At 53.7% G+C, this 19513-nt stretch overlaps 2 protein-coding genes across 2 annotated transcripts; one reads left to right on the plus strand and one right to left on the minus strand.

The window, feature by feature from the left end:
• The first annotated feature begins 373 nt into the window (after positions 1–373).
• LOC149271453 (haloacid dehalogenase-like hydrolase domain-containing 5) lies at positions 374–5648 on the plus strand. Its single transcript, XM_089507399.1, has 9 exons — positions 374–472; positions 1777–1986; positions 2080–2192; positions 2472–2565; positions 2834–2867; positions 3173–3347; positions 3482–3670; positions 3799–4170; positions 5567–5648. The coding sequence occupies exons 1-9, from the start codon at positions 374–376 to the stop codon at positions 5646–5648; spliced, it is 1368 nt and encodes a 455-aa protein (XP_089363525.1).
• Positions 5649–5663: 15 nt separating this feature from the next.
• Positions 5664–7155, minus strand: LOC149271454 (ras-related protein Rab-43-like). The gene is made up of 3 exons (XM_089507407.1): positions 6967–7155; positions 6244–6427; positions 5664–5914 (listed from the first exon to the last, which is right to left on the minus strand). The coding sequence occupies exons 1-3, from the start codon at positions 7153–7155 to the stop codon at positions 5664–5666; spliced, it is 624 nt and encodes a 207-aa protein (XP_089363533.1).
• Positions 7156–19513: the final 12358 nt, after the last annotated feature.

Below are 19513 nucleotides of genomic sequence, written 5' to 3' on the forward strand. Positions count from 1 at the left end.
GTTTCTATGGTAGCAGCAGCTCAATACTGCCGCCTAGGTATCTATGGTTACAGCACTGCAGTATTAACGCTCGGGCCCCCACAGTGACAGCGCCGCAATATCGCTCATAGAGTTTCTGCGCTGTTATTTCCACACCGGAAGGGGCTTGGTCGGAGGGCGGTACCTGTCTATGGATAGGCTGAGTCCCTGCTGTTTTTTCATTGGCTTTCCCCAGGCCGGTGCAGTTCGCTAAGTGGGTGGCTAGAGCTGCTGCGCTCTCCCCTCGACTGCCTTATATCTTCGGGGTCCGGGGCCTGAAGACAGCGAGAGTCGGAGCCCCGCACCCGGAGAGCGGTAACACCGAGTACTGAGGAACGAGAGGACCCCGGGCGTGATGCGGGCGCTGTGGCCTCCGGTGTCCCGGGCACTGCGGGCTCTACGGAGCCGAGAATCCGTCTTGAGAGATAGCCGGGCCGGGCTATGCGGGGAGCAGGTACCGGCTTATAGATACGGAGGGTTACGGGAGGGGTCTGTATTGTTCTACCCCACTAGGTGCCTCTATGTGGCATCCCTGGCTCAGGGGTGAATGTACATGGTGCCCCTCTATTGCCCCTCACTTTCCCCTTAACACCCCCTTGTGCCCGCCAAGCCCCTCTACAGTGCAGTAAAAGCCCTCCAGAGGTGCAGATACATGCTGCCCGATGAGAGGGTCTGGGCTTCTGAGAATGCCCATTGCGTTCTGTACAGACGGGGCAGATCCCTCCGGGGCAGATCCCTCCGGGGCAGATCCCTCCGTTGATACCGTGACAGCGGAGCCGGGAACCCACTCAGCGTTTGAGATCTATAAGCTGTGGCTCCAGAACTGCTGGTTCCTGTAACGCAGATCCCAGCGCTGCCCCGTTACAGGAACCAGCAGTTCTGGAGCCACAGCTTATAGATCTCAAACGCTGAGTGGGTTCCCGGCTCCCCTGTCACGGTATCAATCTGCACGCAGCCAGTAGCCCCAGGAGCTTGCAATCTGTTGGAGGGCGCTTTGTGAAATGTATTGGTAACTTGTGTGAGTGTCGTGGGGAGGAATATCCGGCTGACAGCCTCCGTTTGGAAGGTCGGCTATTTTAAGATTGGCCTCCTGACCCTGCGGGTGATCTCGTGACCCCGGTGGGTCTGGAGCCGCTTGTTGCGTGTTTGGGGTCCGTGATGTGAGTGACGTGCGTTCTATGTGCAGGCCGGTTGATTGAAGGGCTCGTGATGTGTCCCCAGGGGTAATTTTTTTTTTAGCTTTATTGAGAGGAACGCACGCGCCCGTAGGCTGCTCCTGGCCATTTGGTGATATTAATATAGCGTTCGGCCCCAGTGGGAAGCTAATTGGTGTCAGATTGTCGGTTTGTGTGGCCCCGTGGCCCAGGACATTGCTTAATTATGTTTTTAGGCGAATCAGTAAATCTGTTTATACGACTCAGACGATGAACTCGTTAGAATGCGTCGAGGAAGGCTTTATAAATGTTTTTAAAACCCATCGTGGGGCGTATTGAGATGCGGGGGGGGATAGGTGCGGGCCGGCTGGAAAGGGGAGTTATTGAGATGCGTGCCGGCGGGGGGGGATAGGTGCGGGCCGGCTGGAAAGGGGGGTTATTGAGATGCGTGCCGGCGAGAGGCCTGAGATCACAGATAACTCACCCTGGGACAGACGTTTAGCCCCGGAGGTCTCGCATGGGTGTGATCGGTACGCGCTGTCTGGGGGTCCCGGGTGGGGTCTGAATGTGTGTTTAGGAGCTGCTTTCTTCTCGCATTTTGCAGACGGGTGCCGCGCCGACGTTTGGGCTTCTGTTTGACATCGACGGCGTGCTGGTCCGAGGAAAGACCCCCATTCCAGCCGCCCGAAAGGCCTTTCAAAAGCTGCTGGACAGTAAGGGGGAGTTCGTGGTGCCGGTCGTGTTCGTCACCAATGCCGGGAACTGCCTTCGCCAGACCAAAGCGGATCAGCTGAGCCAGATCCTGGGGGTTCCCGTGAGTATCCAGGAAATGTGATTGGCTGTTGGAATGTGTGATCCAGTGGATCCTTTTAATCTTTCCTCTTACGATTGGCTTTTATTCTCGCAGATCTCCCAGCACCAGGTCATGATGTCTCACAGTCCCCTGCGGATTTTTAAGCAATATCACAACAAATGCGTTCTGGTGTCTGGACAGGGGCCGGTCCTGGACATCGCCAAATAGTATCCTTCTCTGTAACGTGTGTGGCCGTGAAACGCGTGTGAAGGGAAATCACTCCCAAATCTAGCTTTTGGGGTACAGTGACGGGGGGGGTGTCAGCATGGGGTAACCTTCGGCGTGCTAATGGTCACTAGTTACTGGGTAACATCCCTGAAGAAAGCCACCCCCCGGGACGAGATAACAGCCCAGCTCTGCGGCTTTTACGAATCCGCTTTCCGGTTGCCGCCGTGGTTTCGTTTTATTCCAATTCATGTTTTTTCCTTAATTGTTGCAAACTACAGTTTAGGGTTTTCTAATCCAATCACGGTGGACGCTGTCCGGGAATCCTACCCTTTCCTGGATATGGTGGATCACAGTCGGAGGCCTACGATCCTGGTGAGCTGCTACGTGGCGCGGGATCCTGGGGTATAAGGCGGTTGGAGTTGTGGTCGGTGTGAAGTCTTGTTCTTAGTCCTGATAAGGATGGGTTTGTGGGCAGCTATAGCCAGCTGTGGTGTGTGGGGGCAGATGTGGCCTGTGCCAGGGCAGTTTGTTGCCATGAAGGTGGTAAATGTTTTGAATGCGGGGAAATTGCATATTTACCCCAGATGAGGAGACTGAGCTTTCCTCAAACCGTGTTCCTCACTGTCGTGTTTCCTTGCAGCCATCGACGGCCTTGGATCTTCCCAAGATAGACGGTCAGTTGAGTTCAAATTCCCCCAACTTTACCCCCCACCCCAACTCTTAACTAAAATCCACCAATAACCACCGATCGGAAACTTTGGGTACGTTTTGGTGTCTGGGTTGTGTATCCTGAAGTTTCCAGAAGAACCCCCTCGTTGTGTGTCAGCTTCACGTACTGAGTCCCGTCCCCGTCCTGGGCGCGCATGCGCTCTGCGGGAGAGCAATGGTCTGTTGGATAAACACTGTTTGCAGGACAGCTGACTCTTCTCTTTCCATGTTACGTTTTGGCCCCATCCGACGTTTTTATTTTACCCTTCAGCCGTGATCCTTTTTGGAGAACCCATCCGGTGGGAGACTAACCTTCAGCTTATTATCGACGTCCTCCTGACCGGAGGGCATCCGGCGGCCCCCCATCAGCCTGCAAATTACCCCCATATACCTCTCCTCGCCTGTAACATGGACCTGATGTGGATGTCGGAGGCTCGGTCACCGAGGTCAGATAGTCTTCTGTTCTTTCTGTAAATGAACGTTCGCGTCTGGCTGAAGTGTCCTGGAGGAGCCGTTGTGTTGCCTCTCCGGCGCTCGTTGCCATTCGGTGTGAGAAGTGAACATTTTTAACTCTTTGCAGGTTTGGACACGGAATTTTTATGGTTTGCCTGGAAAACATCTACAAGAAGATCACTGGCAAAGACCTGAAATACGAGGCTTTGATGGGGAAGCCCAGCGTGATCACCTATCACTACGCCGAGCACCTGATCCGGACCCAGGCAGCCGCCATGGGCTGGGGGAAGCCGGTGCAGACGCTCTATGCTATTGGGTAAGGCCAGGAGTTGGCGTTGGCTAATGGGGCAAACGCTGCCTCAGAGGGTCTGCAGAAGGGGTCGCAGAGTAAAACCTGTGTTTTTGGGTGCGAGAGGAATGTGACACGTTCTCTTCTTCCTACAGGGATAACTTAATGACCGATATCTATGGTGCTAACCTTTACAATCGTTGCCTTCAAGAGAACGGCTCTACAAAGACTTCCAAAGCCCTCGTGCAGGCGGCGTCGGGGGCCGGTGTGGCCACTGTTTCCCAGGAAGTGGAGCCGGCTTGGGAGAGCGAGCTGTCCTTCCCCTCCGCCGCACGCTGTCTGTCGGTTCTGGTGTGCACCGGGATCTATAACCCTCACACCGAAGTGCCTGCCAACGCCTCTCACTCCGTCACAGAGACCGTGTTTCATGGGCACAGAGATTTCCGCTTTGACCCGGCGCTGGTGGAACCTGGACACGTGGTTCAGGATGTGAATGCTGCCGTCGACCTGATCTTCCAGCTGGAGAGGTACCTGCCGCTTGGCGCCGCTCACACAGCCTAGAGACCTTCCGGTTCTCGAACGCCAGGATATTGGGACCCAGTTAACCTCAGGCACCTCTTCTGCACTTTTTAACGGTTTTAAACTGTTTTATGAATATGTGTACGGTTTTAATTAGCGTAAACGTTCTACATTTATCTTATTTATTCTTTATAATCATTTTATTCGGGTTTAAGTCGGCCGTCGGCTCGTTTCCTTGGTTTATAGGAGGAATGCGTGTGTTCGTGGGGTGAAGTGTATCTGGGTGTGAGGCGCGTTTCACTGGAAATGTGTTCATCTGCTGTGTGATTATCGTATTTGGTGCTCGATGTCCTCTCGCTGCGTGACGCTCTCTCGTCACTCAGCGGCGTCACTAAACTTAAGGCATTTGAAGTCATTTCACTTTTTCTTCCATGTTTTTATTTGTATCAGTATTTTGTGAGCCGAGCGGCAGACCGGCCGGCGCTGACTTGAATTATTACGGACCTCTCTGTGTAAATCCCATTTCCGTGTCTTACCGTTTTATGCAAGCGTTTCTCTTACTACTTTAAGTAAGAACTTTTATTGTACAATTAAATATTTTAACCAAAACTCACGTGTCTGTGTGATCAGCACGGCCCCCCCGAGAGGTCTGCTACCAGTGGTCTCTTTGAAACATGTTTTGATGACATCATGAAACAGGGAGAGAAGGGCAGAATGAAGTCACTTCCTGCATTGTTAACCCTCTTCTCCAAAATTCACGGCTCTTCTCGTAGGGTTAATATAGGTAAACGACCCTTCATCCCACGTGGCCTGGTTTCTCTTCTCTGGGGGGGATACGCTGAGGGCCCCTACCTGCTGGATGCGGATCTGCCATGACACACACACCTGTTTGTGGAAGAATTCTTTATTTTAAATCATTTGCTGGTGATAAATATAGAGATCTCTATGAAAACCAAACTTCCTAATAAAACACGTAAAAGACGCAATCTGTTAATTGCTAAAAATTCCTATTTTCCTTTCATTGGTGAGACATTGCACTTATCCCAGCGTCCTGAAATGCTTCGGACGAGCTGACCCCGGGGATCAGGAGAAATATTACAATAGATCTTTCTACCAAAACCAAGGTCAGCTGAAGGTCCAACGAATTCGTTTGAACCTGGAAGGACTTTATAAAAAGCAATTTCTAATAGAGCATTAAAGTGATCAGGAGGCGACAAACTGTAAACTCCCTTGGGGTCAAGGGTCATCCTGGATCCCACGCTTACAGGGCGTCCAGGAGTACAAGGCATGTGGTGAGATTAGTAGAATTACTGAGCGCCTGCCTGCGGGGAGGACTTACATCCTCCACCAACCGGTTCCGCTGCATTCTCTCCATTGGTCCCTTTCCTGGTCCTCAAATTCTAGCTGGAAAGCGGCGGCCGAGTCGGCGGCTCCCGCAGCCCGGCTAATCAGCGGCAAATTACGGCAATCGCTACGCGGGACGTAAAGGGGCCGCCTTTCATCAGCAGCCGCAGCTCCACGCCTCCGCCACGTCTTTGCTGTCCAGTTTAATGCCGTCAGTAGCCTTTTCGCTAAAGACCGGTCCGCCGTGTCTCATCATCAGCTCCGTGGCCATCTTGGTGAAAGCCTCTTCTACGTTGCTGGAGTCCTTTGCCGATGTCTCGATGGCGCTGATGATGTCATAATGGTGGGCTAAAGTTTCTGCTTCCTCCAGTCGCACCTCTCGGTGGCCATGCATGTCAGACTTATTTCCTGTAAAACAAATTTCTGTTAGAACGGGAAACGGCCAGCTGGAGTCTAAATATACGATTTCAGTAACGGGGTAATCAGGCCACCAATCAAACCTCAACTAGGTCTACGTGATCCACAGTGTCAGTAATCTGGCCGAATTAGGGCTAGGATTCCCAAATTATCCCCCCCCCCCCCATTCGACATACATGTTATATGTATCCCGGTATGTAACATTACTTGTTAATAAATCGCTGATAACCTCATATAAAAGGATTTCTGTTAGTGAACCGTGTTCTGGGGCAGTAAGACTTATCTGCCCCAGCAAATACCCCGTGAGAGAGCCGACTGACCGATGAGCAGCTGCACGATGTTGGATCCCGCGTATTTCTTCACATCCTCTATCCAGCGAGGGATGGACGCGAACGTCTTCTTCTTGGTGATGTCATAGGCGATTATGGCCCCGTTGGCACTCCTGTAGTAACTCTGGGTAATGGTGCGAAATCGCTCCTGTCCGGCCGTGTCCCAGATCTGCAGCTGCAGGAAGAGTCAGGGGAGCGTTTAGAGCGTCACGGTACAATCTCTGCTCATCCAGTCTCTTTTCATGAAGTTAGTTTAGTGACGCATTTACATTTTAATTGCAAAACACAATCAACCCAGGCGTCTCACGTGACGGGGACACGCTACGAGCCTCACAGTAACGACACGCTTCCTGCGCAGCTGGGACTCCATGCGTGACATCCAAATCTATCCGGCGTCTGTGTCGCCAACAGAGAGACCACGGGGCTCATTCACCAAGTGCTGTCTCCTGCCGCTAGCGAGACCACGGGTCACCTGCTCTGCGGGGGGTGTCATACACTGCCTGGGGGAGCACCTACACGCACACGCATCTAGGCACAAGCTAGTAATACAAGTACAGCCTGATACCAGCTTGTATCACACATGACCAGGAACATGCTAGTGACACGCATTCCCTTCTGAGCTACTAAAGCACATACAGCTAGCCGCACTATGATCCCCGATGTCACCTTAAGGGTTCCCTCTGTGTGTGAAGCGCCAGTCCCTGTGGCCCTCACCTTCACCCTCTTGCCCTGGATCTCCATCGTCTTCATGGTGAAGTCCACCCCGATGGTGCTGCCCTGCCTCTCCGCAAACACCCCGGTTTTGAATCTCTGCACAAGGCAGGTCTTCCCAACCCCGGCATCTCCGATCAGCACCAGCTTAAACAGGAAGTCATAGGCCTCGTCCGAGTCCGCGGAGGACATGGGGCCCCTGGGAGCCTAGCCGGCCGTTACGCGTGAGAACCTGCGGATCTAACAACGCGGAACTGAGCCGCCAGGACCCCGGGGCTGCCCCTCCCACTGCCTTCCTGGTGAACATTGAAGGAGATAGGGCGCTTTCACATAGCTGTCCCCACACTGCCTGCCGAGGACACCTTGCCAGAGATAGGGGCCTTCACATAGCTGTCTTCACACTGCCAACCCGGAACACACTGCTAGCCTTCACAGAGCTGCCGTCATGCCGTCGAGCTGACAGGGTGCATATTAGTGTATTATTAGGGTATTGGAGCATTATTAGGGTACTAGAAGGGTATCTCACATACTGCTGACCCTGTTGCCCCCTGATGTATGTGAGAAGGAAATCACCCCACATTCTGCTTGGCTTTAACCGAGAGACCTGTCACGTACCTGCCAAGTGTCCTTGATTAGTCTGTCCCTCTCCAACCCCTTTGCCCCTCTTTTTTAGGAGGTCAGAATGTTTGCTGGGTAGGAGGATATCGCAGGGATCTACAGCCCTAAAAGCCCCGATAATGTGTATAGAAACAGCAGGAAGCTGCTTCATAAATTAAACGGGGTAAATAAACCCCATTATTCTTCTAAAAGCCCCGCCAATTACACAAATACAACCCCCTTCTTAGATGTTTGAAGTCTACAGCGTCATACTGCTGCTAGATCGGCCCCCCGTCGGCATTCCGCGCCGTTCTGGTTTATGTGGTTGAGGACGGTAAAGTTTCCAGAACTGAGCTTCTAACAGATTGTCCAGCAGGGCGGCAGCACCGGGCCGAGGAGGGTACTGAGCCAGGGGGCAGCACCGGGCTGGGGGGTACTGAGCTAGGGGGCAGCACCGGGCCGAGGAGGGTACTGAGCCAGGGGGCAGCACCGGGCTGGGGGGGGGGTACTGAGCCAGGGGGCAGCACCGGGCCGAGGGGGTACTGAGCTAGGGGGCAGCACCGGGCCGAGGGGTTTACTGAGCCAGGGGGCAGCACCAGGCCAAGGGGGGGTACTGAGCCAGGGGGCAGCACCGGGCCGAGCGGGGTACTGAGCCAGGGGGCAGCACTGGGCCGAGGGGGGTACTGAGCCAGGGGGCAGCACCGGGCTGGGGGGGTACTGAGCTAGGGGGCAGCACCGGGCTGGGGGGGGTACTGAGCTAGGGGGCAGCACCGGGCCGAGGGGGGTACTGAGCCAGGGGGCAGCACCAGGCCAAGGGGGGTACTGAGCCAGGGGGCAGCACCGGGCCGAGCGGGGTACTGAGCCAGGGGGCAGCACCGGGCCGAGGGGGGGTACTGAGCCAGGGGGCAGCACCGGGCCGAGGGGGGGTACTGAGCCAAGGGGCAGCACCGGGCCGAGGGGGGGTACTGAGCCAGGGAGGCAGCACCGGGCTGGGGGTACTGAGCCAGGGGGCAGCACCGGGCCGAGGGGGGTACTGAGCCAAGGGGCAGCACCGGGCCGAGGGGGGGTACTGAGCCAGGGGGCAGCACCGGGCCGAGGGGGGTACTGAGCCAGGGGGCAGCACCGGGCCGAGGGGGGTACTGAGCCAGGGGGCAGCACCAGGTTGAGTGGGGTATTGAGCCGAGGGGGCAGTGCCTTGTGGGGAGCACAGGGTTGAGGGGGAAGCAACGGGTCAGGACCACCGGATTTCCTGATGTCTGAGAGGATTTACCTCTCAGACATTATAGAAAAGGCTTGATTTATTCCCCCCCATCACGGAAAACAGACAGAACCCCCCAGATCTGCATGAATGCCGTTGCTGTTGGAGGACGTGGTGTTTGTGGCGCTGTAGGGGGCGCTGTTAGTGCAGCTGGAAAGGATTTTTATTGGATGGAATTTGTAATCTCTTCACGTACTTTCTATCTGCCCGGAATACATCACAGACTCTCATGCAGAGACCACATTTAACCCTTTATGTGACAGATCGGGGTAAATTCCGTCACACCCTTTGCATGCTGCGGGGCTGATATCACGTTTATTGATACCGTTTCTATGGCTACGGATTGGGAAACCTTCGGTTCTGCGATTACCGTCACACTTCAGTTAAACGACTTATTCCTGACATGGTTAACCCTTTGTGGTGTTGAGGCATTCGCCTGCCGTTACACATTACAATCCATGAAGCTGCCCTCCGCGCATGCACGGAAGCCGAGGAGTCACCAGCAAGTTCCCATTAATGAGGAATGTGAGGGCTACTGAGTAAGAGAGGTAACATCTAGCTGCCCTGGGGGCACTTACCTGCAGAGCGGGACTCATCTGCCCCGTCATTGGAGCTCCCGGGGTATTTGTGGGGGATGGGAGACGTTTGTTAAGTAGAAGAACGCGCCGTTGGATTTAAAGCTTCGCATTTTGAGACACAACATTTTTTATTAAAAATACAGAATCTTCCCCCACAATATAAAGAGGATTATTACATCACAGCAGACAGTTCCATTCATTAATATTATTCATTTTTACCCCAGTGACCTCATCACTCGGAGCCAAAAACTGCCCCATATTTCCAAATGGCAGGAAAAATCGTCTGTTTGTGGAGCCGCTGCGCCCTGTGAAGCCGGACGGCCTGCGCTGCGTCGTGGTTAATTACCCGGGTTTATCGCTTGCATTTGTTGCGGCCGTTTAATCTTCTCTTTAGGGCGGAGCGTCGGGTAAATCTCTGGCACTGAAATGTGATGTCATTTTCTGTCACTTTGAGGCTAAACCACATTAATTTTATCGTTCTCAGGCAAATGACCATCAGAGCGATCGCAATGAACAGAGAAGCCAGGAGGACAGCGTCCCTCAGGAGGAAATGCGAGCACGGCGGCGCATGCGGACGGGTGCAGGAGGTGATGAGCGCCCCCGATACCGGCGTCCCGGACAGCGTCGCCGGTGAGACGCATCGCGCGCCGCTGTCTGCATCCCGGCCCGCCAGCCACAATACTAGATATTCCACGTCGCAGCCGCAGTGCAGCGGGTTACCCGATAGATTGAGCCTTTTCAGGTTGAGTAGGCGATCGAAGGTCCCGGGCAGAACGCTCGTGATCTGGTTTTGCCGAAGGTCCAATTCCTCTGCCGAGAGTGGAATATCCGGAACTTTCTCCAGGTTCCTGTGGCTGCAATCCACCAACAGGCCGTGCGAAGTCGCATTAACGCATTCACATTCCTCCGGACAAATGTCTCCACGGACTAAAATCACGAGGAAGATCCCGAACACCACGAGCCTGACGCCGGGCGGCATGCTGCCGGCAGGAACACCGAGTTACGACAGGCACCGGGGAGCGTGTCTGCGCCACGTTATATTATGCATTAGTGCGAACGCTCCGGGGAAACGTGTCCTGACCACGGCCGAGCAGGTGCTTAGTAACGGATACCGCTACGGATAACGCCTCGGATACCGCCACGTATAGTGCCTCGGATAATGCTACGGATACCGCCACGGATAATGCCTCGGATAACGCCACGGATACCGCAAGCCGTCCAGTGAGAGCCGGATGCTTGTGGACGAGGCCGGGAAACCACAGACTTCACAGAAAAAAGTCTAAAAAACAAAAAAGAATATTTTTAAAAAAACAGCACGGCGGCCGGTTCTAGATCAATGAAGAGAGGGTTCTCCTGCTTGATAACGCGACACACGGGATTAGAATCTTGAATCGTGGCGCCCCAGCTGCCCCCCGTTACTGCTTTCTCAGGCTGGATGCCTCCGAATTGGGAGATATGGCAGGAAGGAGCGACCCCGGCCGATGCCCTGTTCTAGAAAGGCCCGGAACCTGATACTATTATCTAGATCAAAGAGGTTCCAGAATCAAACATTAAGTAATGGGGAAGTTAATCTGGATATTAAAACGTTTCGCCCCCCGGGACTCGAGGGCCGCTCATTCCTGCAGCTTCATTGGGTTTCCGGGAAGCAAATGAAGTCGCGTTTTGATTGGCCACTTGTATTTATTGGGGGCTCTGAACGATGGGCGTTGCAGCGTTTACTGATTATAAAGCAGATTTGGAAAGAAACAAAAAATGGAAATTCTTTAAAATAACGAACCAAACCTCAGATGTTCGCAGGAAATCTTCTCTCGTTCAGTCTTCTTATATTAATCTGCAGGAATTTTGCAGCCAGCCTTGGATCTGTGGGGGCAGCAGAAGGAAAGAACCCAGAATCTGTCACAGGCTGAGATGGAGGATGGGAGATTGGTGGAACAGCCTCCCAGCAGAGGTGGTAGAGGGTAATACAGTGAGGGTATTAAGCATGCATGGGATAGACATACGCCTCCTGAATCTAAGACGAGACCAACGACTGATTAAGGTTTGAGTCTTTACAGCGGGAGAAACGGACGACTAGACGGGGGCCGCCGGGGGCGGATCTGCCGGCCGATGTAAATGTCCCAATAATCCCTGTTTCTGCCCGAATGTCAGGTACCTGCTTGGTCCGGGGGGTTTCCTGGGACCCACTTGCTCCGCTCATGTATTATCAGCAGCGTCCATCGTGGCTCCGGAGGGCGAAGTTGTGGGAAACGCGACGGAGCGAAACTTCATTGGTGGATTTGCTTTTTTAAACACAAAGTTGTTGCAGACAAAGTGTTTTTTTTCCTTGCAAGGAAAGATAAGAGCCCCCGGCTGGCCAGCTCACCATGAAGACGAGCCGCAGCGGACCTGTGTTTTGGGGAGATAAGGACATTATCTGTCATTCAGCTGACTTGTTTTCACTTTTACCAAACCAGCATGAAATGATGTGGTTTTAATTGCTTAACTAAGATACAGCGGATGAGGGGCAGGACGTGGGGGAGAAGGTCTGGTCTCCTGCTGTCTCCCAGATTCAGCTTCAGATCCTCAACGGCAAGAGATCCATCGTCACAAGCGATCGACCATTAGATCCTCCCTTATAAGAGATTCAGTCTTGGGGATCCACTCTCTTCAGAGATCTTTCCTCCCAGAACAAGTGAGACTCACCTAGTGCAGGTTATTTACCTACTGTCCATTTCCTAGTGTCCACGTCTCCAGGGGCTGCCTAGTCCCCCATCTCCAGGGGCTGCCTAGTGTGCACCATTCCCCATCTCCAGGGGCTGCCTAGTGTGCACCATTCCCCATCTCCAGGGGCTGCCTAGTGTCCACCATTCCCCATCTCCAGGGGCTGCCTAGTGTCCACCATACCCCATCTCCAGGGGCTGCCTAGTGTGCACCATTCCCCATCTCCAGGGGCTGCCTAGTGTCCACCATTCCCCATCTCCAGGGGCTGCCTAGTGTCCACCATTCCCCATCTCCAGGGGCTGCCTAGTGTCCACCATTCCCCATCTCCAGGGGCTACTTCACTTCTCCTTGTGACGCGTGATTTAAACCCATTACTGACATTCCATAAAGTAGACATTTGGTGCAGGGTCAGGCTGAGACAACTGGATAACGTGGACCTTGTGGTTGAGTGGTCTAGAACGTGGCAGTCTGTATTTGTCAGCAGGTTCCGTTGCGTATCGATTCTTTTACTGAAGGAGAATAGTTCTTTCCCCGTCAGGCTCCGGAGTGGGACTGGAATATTACTGAGCTTGTGCTGAGCGGCGGCAGCCGCCGGGCCGGTTTAATGGCTTATTGATTCGCTGCCTCATTATATCAATCACTGGTACGTGGCTGAGCCGTGCCTCAGGTGCCACGCTCAGTGATTTCAGAACAAATCAGATCCTGGAAATGGGGAGAGCGGATCCTTGTGACATAAATCATCCGACCCGCTCTGGCCGCACATTAATATATCTTAGAAATGAATAAGCAGCCCACTGCTACCTCCTAGCTGATGCTGGCTGAGGGTGATGAGATCAGTGCTCCATAGATGCTTTATGTCATTAAACTCCACCGTCATCTGATCAATGAAGAAACAGCAGATTGGAGGATATTTCAGCCGCCTCGGTGTCGGGCGTTTAAAGGATATAAACGGGTCCGGAATATTCCTTTTATTGACGATTCGTTTATTACATTCCAATTACAGATTAAGATCTACTCTATAGAAATGTTTCATCTCGCTGGCCACGCGGCTGCCGCCCGGCCCCGAAATGACAGCTCCAATCATTTAGTGGTTATTCCTCAGTCTGTGGCCCCTTCCTGTACCCGGGGGCCGATCTGTGAGAATGAAAGGGTCCGTTCCCGTCACCTGCATCGTCATTTAAAACTGTAACGCATCATATGTTTAATAAGCATGTGGTTTGCGTTCCTATGAATGAAAAGAATTCAGATTATTTACTTGGAAATGAAAGAAAATAAATACGGAGTAACCCTGAAAATATGCAACCAAAACAAAGTAATAAGTAAAAAGCATCCCAGATCCGGCATTAAAATCTAAGCTTTATTAATAAAACTAAAAGATGCGTGAGAATCCACGGGATTAAGGACAGAAAGCGGGTCTGGTAAATTATTAGGGGCTCTCGTAATAAAGCACCAGGAAGTAAAACATTTTGCACATTTACAGAAACGTACGACTGGCGGTAAGCGAACGCTCGCGTCGGCCGGCAGTCGCTGTCCCCCCGATGTCTCCGGTTCCTCCCGGGGCTCCGAGCTCCGCTACGTGGATTTGTGGCTGTCTCGCGTACACGTTTTGAAACGGTTTCCCGTCGGGATGTTCATGGTTACGCGACACGCCAGCCGCTTGGAGATCCTCAGAGCGTAAGACATGAAGATCAACAGAACGACAGCAAAGCCGATGAGATAGAGATCCCTCACAAAAAACTCACGGCACTGGGTGGGCCACGTATCTTCACAGCGTTGGAGCTCGTTGCCTGAGAGGTTCTGAAACGGTACCTGAGACACCGCGGCCGGGGTGGCGCATCGCACGTCTCCAAAGTGTCTGACCGTGTTCTGGGCCTCCAGCCAGCTCTTCACGTAGAGAACGCCGCAGTCGCAAGTCCACGGATTCCGGGACACGTCCACTTCTTCCAGGTTTCTCAAGTGGTCAAAGACCCCGGCGGGGATCGTGGTCAGGCTGTTGCCCTGTAGGTAAAGTCTGATGGCGCTCTCAGGGATTTGGGGCACGTTCCTGAGCTTCTTAAAGCTGCAATCTATAATGAATCCTCTCCGCCCGACCGTGGTACACACACAGGTTAGGGGGCAAGAGTCACCATGGCAACGATCTATGGAGAGCCAGGCGAGGAGCAACCGCAAAATCCAGATCTTCGCCATCGAGAACCTGCGGAAAAACAAGGAACATTTAATTTAAATGATAATGGAGGAGAGTGTGCGTGGACCGAGCTTAGTGCTACCGGCCCGTGGACTCCAGAAAACATAAAACTCTCCAGAGACGGCCGGGCATTATTGTGTTAATTAACGATTTCTCGATTTCAATAAAATCCCCCCCCCCGCGGAGTAAGATACCCCGTCACGTGTCTCCGCTGATGCTCACCTGTTCGTGGTGGAGGATAGACCTCAGCTCTGTGCCACGGACTCACGCTGGCTCCTGTAACACGGACTCGTGGGGCTGCTGTAACACGGACTGGCACCGGCTCCTGTAACACGGACTCGCTCCTTAGTGCAGCTTGGGAAGGCAGGAAGGAAATGTATTCACCACGTTTCGTGGTCTCGCTGGCCATGTGCAGATAACGGGCTGTTTTATGCTGTGAATTGATGGGCACGGCGTGTATTTTTAGCAGACATCTATCAGGCCGGATACATACATCCCATGCTTTCCACTGCCCGGGTGCAGGAAGACACGGGGATGGGGGTCACGTTAACGATCTGTTTCAGTGAAGAGACAAGAGGCTGCTGGTAATTCTCGTGGCTTTTATCGCATTAACCGCTTTTTATCGCATTAACCGGTAACGTCCCGGGTCGGGGGCTTGGAGCGCCGCGTTACACCGACTGTCAGCTCTTCTCGTTTTATTCACTCGACTCCCACAGAACAATCCACCACTCGCTTAGTGGGTCCTCTGATAAAGAGAACTCTACCTCCAGGAGACGCCGGCCCTGTGTGGCCCCTGAGGAATGTCCACGCACCGGGGTCATCTCACACTTCTGTCTGTCTGGCCAAATCTGTCCCCGAGGCAAGCGTGACTGATTTAGGGGGATGTACCACGTTTTGGCCCTTTAAATGGGGCCCTGAACTGGCATGAGGGTACTTTGGCCCCTCTTTGTTATTTTTGATTTTCTGTGACTGCCCTATGAGGGGCCCCTGGGGGTCCGGCCTGTCGTTTGCAGAATTCAATTTCTGGAGCCACTTTAAATGAGAGGAAATCCCCCAAAAATGACCTAAAAGGTGACACGGGACACTTATGGCGAGGCGTTAGGGGTAATTACACAGGGTAATATCATCAGTAAATACCCCCCCCAATCAGAGGCTGGTGGCCCCCGTTGGAGAATGTAAGAAAGGTATATTCATAATTACCCCCTGGGGCATGGGGGGGGGTCTTAACCCTCACTCTACACTCCATATGTCAGTCTGTGTTTTCCCCTTCGAGACTGAATGGGTTAAAGAGTTGCTTTAAACCTCCAGGCAGCATTAACTTTATTGCCCCAGGGAGGGGTAATCTGCAAACTATTATTACATTCATATACCCCAACCAAATACACGGAGTGCACGGTGCCCGGCTACTGCCCCAGACACGCTCAGACAAGGTCAGTAATTACCCCACGCGTGCCCAGTGATTGGCCCAACGCTCCTGCCGGGCGCTCGGTGATTGGTCAGAGCCTGTTCCCTTGAGTCCCGCCCGTGTCCTGGGGAAAGTTCCGGCTGTTGCCATAGTAATTTCCACGCCGGCCGCTGTTACCCTGTATCTCTCCGCCGGGACCCTCAGCGTCTTAACCCCGGGGCAGTAACGACCCCAACATCCCGGCAGAAGGGAACGGACCGGGAGAGAGAGACCAGCAGGTGACGGGTGTGTGCCGGGTATACCGACTGCAGGGGTTCTGAATTTACCGACGGCAGGGTCTGCCCCCCGTGCCATAGACTGGTACTGCCCCCCCCCGGGCCATAGACTGGTACTGCCCCCCCGTGCCATAGACTGGTACTGAACCCCCCGTGGCATAGACTAGTACTGAACCCCCCCCCCCCCGTGCCATAGGCTGGTACTGAAGCCCCCACCATAGACTGGTACTACCCCCCCCCCCGTGCCATAGACTGGTACTGAAGCCCCCCCCGCCATAGACTGGTACTATTCCCCCCCCCGCCATAGACTGGTACTTTTCCTTGGCCCTCAGATTGGTATAAATGACTTCTTTTACCTGCCCCAGGGGTAGAAGTCCGTGACGTTGTTGCTGTGTCTGACTGACAAGATGAGGAGTCTCTCCCCTCCTCGCCCCTCGGGTACCGGGCACCCACCCCACAGCTCAGCTACCGAGGAGAGCGGGGTCACCAGCGGCCCCCAGTCTCCCCAACACTTACCATTAACCCTCAGTCACAATGCCACGTCTGCCTCGGGCACCCGGGGCTCCTCGTCAGATGGATGTGGGGCGGAAACGTGGATGGAGACAGCGGGCGATGTGATGTCACCCGTCCGAGACCTGCGAGAGTTCCCTCACCCCGTGACATGCACCGTGACCGTGGCCTTCGCTGTCCCTCTACACGCCAAAGGTACTGTCCGGGCAGGGGGCCGCGGGGGGCCTGATTTAGAGTATGGGACTCCGGGGGGGGGTTCGCCTGGGGGTCTCTGTGAGATGCACGGGGGGAGTTAGGGTTATCCTGCGATACAGTGTGGAGGGAATCCGGGGGGTGCCCGTCTTCCCACGAGACCCTCGCCAACCCCCCACGAAGAAGAAACCTAAGGAGCCTCAAAAGCTTGAGCTCTAATTCCACCGAGTCATCCAGTACAGGCATCGGCTTATTCTCTGGGGTCTCACGTTGTGGACACAGCCATGCTATCCGGTGGTGAGGGCCCGAGGGCCACGTGTGGACTTCTGCTGCTGGTCTTAGGCCTCTTATAACCGGGTATAAGGTGTATTAACCCTTTCACGTTCTCAGTCACGTCGCGTGTATATATAGGTGATGACGCCGCTTCCCAGAACAGCCCCAGGCAGAAGATGCTGATAGACTCGCCGCGGCCCCAGGGGTATTACCACTTCGAATATCATCTGCTCCCTGAACACACCGAGCCGACAAAGGTGGACGTGGTGCTGTTCGGTGCCGTGGCCAAACTCTATATGGACCACGAGTCTCGGGTAATTACTGCTGCACCGGCACCGCACAGCAGGGATCGCCACCAGGGGGGCAAACAGTATGGTGAGCGTGGGGGCCGTACAGTGAGCGTGGGGGCCGGTGTGTCTGCAGTATGGTGCCGTGGGGGCCGTACGGTGAGCGCGGGGGCCGGTGTGTCTGCAGTTAGGTGAGCGTGGGGGCCATGCGGTGAGTGTGGGGGCTGGTGGGTGCCGTATGGTGAGCGTGGGTGCCGTGCGGTGAGTGTGGGGGCTGGTGGGGGCCATACGGTGAGTGTGGGGGCTGGTGGGGGCCGTACGGTGAGTGTGGGCGCCCGGTTACTCTCTGTTCATACCGTGCGGTACTGGGGATTGGGGGGCTGTTTTGCAGATACTGAGGCCGTGGCAGGAGGCCGGCAGGCTCTGGTTACTGTGGAGTCACAGCGTGGAGCTCCACGTTACCAATTCCGCCATCATGAAAACCTTAAATCACCAAATTAAAGTGAAAATCTGGGACTCCAAGGACAAAGTGTCCCCCCGAGCTCGCTTCGATAAACCCAAGGCTTTCCGGGTAACGGCAGACAGACACGGAGACACCCCGGACGGTAAGCAAGGTTTCCCCAACGATCCACATACAAGTCACCTTTATGGTCCCCTGTGGCCCCTCCGCTCTGCGGCCCCCGGATAATCCGGATCATTCTCCCTCTCTGCAGAAAAACGAATAATCCTAAACCAGAGGAAAATGTTTGAAGACGGGCGGCCCGGGGCGAGTTTTATGAGACGTCCAGCCGGGAACGTGAGGTCTGCAGGGGGTGACCCCAAACCTCAGGGTAACCGCATGTTATCATTGTTGAAAATGTTTCGCCCCTCTTATGGGGGACGCCTCTCTCGAGCCGGGAGCGGCAGCGCAGATATCTGGGAGAAGTAAATCATTCAGACACAAGGTGTTCGTTCTCAGTCACTTCTCAGTTTATTCAGTGTTGCGAGCGGTTTAAATACTATTACAGGGGGACTGCTACAAAACCATTCACAAAAATAATGTAACACTCAGCATATAGCGGGTACAACTAATCCACATCAAACACAGACTAAGGTAAAAAGTTCTTATTTACACAGAGTAACTATCGTCCTCGCATACAGATAGGTAAACATATGTTATCCCGTTACTTAAGGATGAGAAAGAAATCATTAATAAGACTCGTCTACGTTGGCAAAAGCATCTACAACAACATGTATATTTAATACAAAATGGTGTTCATTTAAATTCCACATTTGCAATTCTGTTCCGGGTTGTTATCCCTCCGAGCGCTGTGCCTGCGCAGTTACCGCGCAGCGCATCACCCCGCAGCGCATCACCCCGCAGCGCATCACCCCGCAGCGCATCACCCCGCAGCGCATCACCCGCATAACCGAAGAGACCCAGGACTGATGGCCGTTAATTCGCTGGGTGCTTGAGATTCGCAGTTTTAACGGGTCTATAAGGTTTCCAGTTGAGCTTTCCTCAGAGCTCAGGTAGCTGGATTGATGCACAGTGAGCGAGAAGCAGTAAAGCATACGTTATAAACAAGCAAACGAAATAAAGAAGGGATCTGATGCGCAGGCCACGGAAATGCCTGCCACGTTTCATACAGCGTTTTACATACTTTGTACTAAATAGATCAGCCGTTTTTTTTTTTATTATTTTATTCATTTACTTGCTTTTTGCTTCTAACATTTGGGTGAAATCATATTTTTTTTCTTTATTTAAATAGAATTACCATCTGTGGCAGATCCTACAACGATCCCCCCCAACCAGAGGTAACGTCAAAGCCCGAAGAGTCGGTGTAGGGGCTGGGTCGGTATAGGGGATGGGTCGGTATAACGTCCGGTCGGTATAGGGGATGGGTCGGTATAGGGGATGGGTCGGTATAGGGGATGGGTTGGTATAGGTGATGGGTCGGTATAGGGGACGGGTTGGTATAGGGGATGGGTCGGTATAGGGGTTGGGTTGGTATAACGTCCGGTTGGTATAGGGGATGGGTTGGTATAATGTCCGGTCGGTATAGGGGATGGGTTGGTATAACGTCCGGTCGGTGTAGGGGATGGGTTGGTATAACGTCCGGTCGGTATAGGGGATGGGTTGGTATAACGTCCGGTCGGTATAGGGGACGGGTTGGTATAGGGGATGGGTCGGTATAGGGGACGGGTTGGTATAGGGGATGGGTCGGTATAGGGGATGGGTTGGTATAACGTCCAGTCGGTATAGGGGATGGGTTGGTATAACGTCCGGTTGGTATAGGGGATGGGTATA

Source organism: Sceloporus occidentalis, unplaced genomic scaffold (genome assembly GCF_023333645.1).
Source record: "Sceloporus occidentalis isolate IW3139 unplaced genomic scaffold, rSceOcc1.0.p SCAF_507, whole genome shotgun sequence".
NCBI classification, from domain to species: Eukaryota; Metazoa; Chordata; class Lepidosauria; order Squamata; family Phrynosomatidae; genus Sceloporus; species Sceloporus occidentalis.

Coding starts and splice junctions, on each gene's coding strand:
- LOC149271453 (XM_089507399.1), top strand. CDS start 374: ATGCGGGCGCTGTGGCCTCCGGTGTCCCGGGCACTGCGGGCTCTACGG. Junction 2,868..3,172: donor GGATCTTCCCAAGATAGACG/GTCAGTTGAGTT, acceptor TTTACCCTTCAG/CCGTGATCCTTTTTGGAGAA. Junction 3,671..3,798: donor CAGACGCTCTATGCTATTGG/GTAAGGCCAGGA, acceptor TTCTTCCTACAG/GGATAACTTAATGACCGATA.
- LOC149271454 (XM_089507407.1), bottom strand. CDS start 7,155: ATGTCCTCCGCGGACTCGGACGAGGCCTATGACTTCCTGTTTAAGCTG. Junction 6,428..6,966: donor TCCAGGGCAAGAGGGTGAAG/GTGAGGGCCACA, acceptor CTCTTCCTGCAG/CTGCAGATCTGGGACACGGC. Junction 5,915..6,243: donor CATCGTGCAGCTGCTCATCG/GTCAGTCGGCTC, acceptor TTTGTTTTACAG/GAAATAAGTCTGACATGCAT.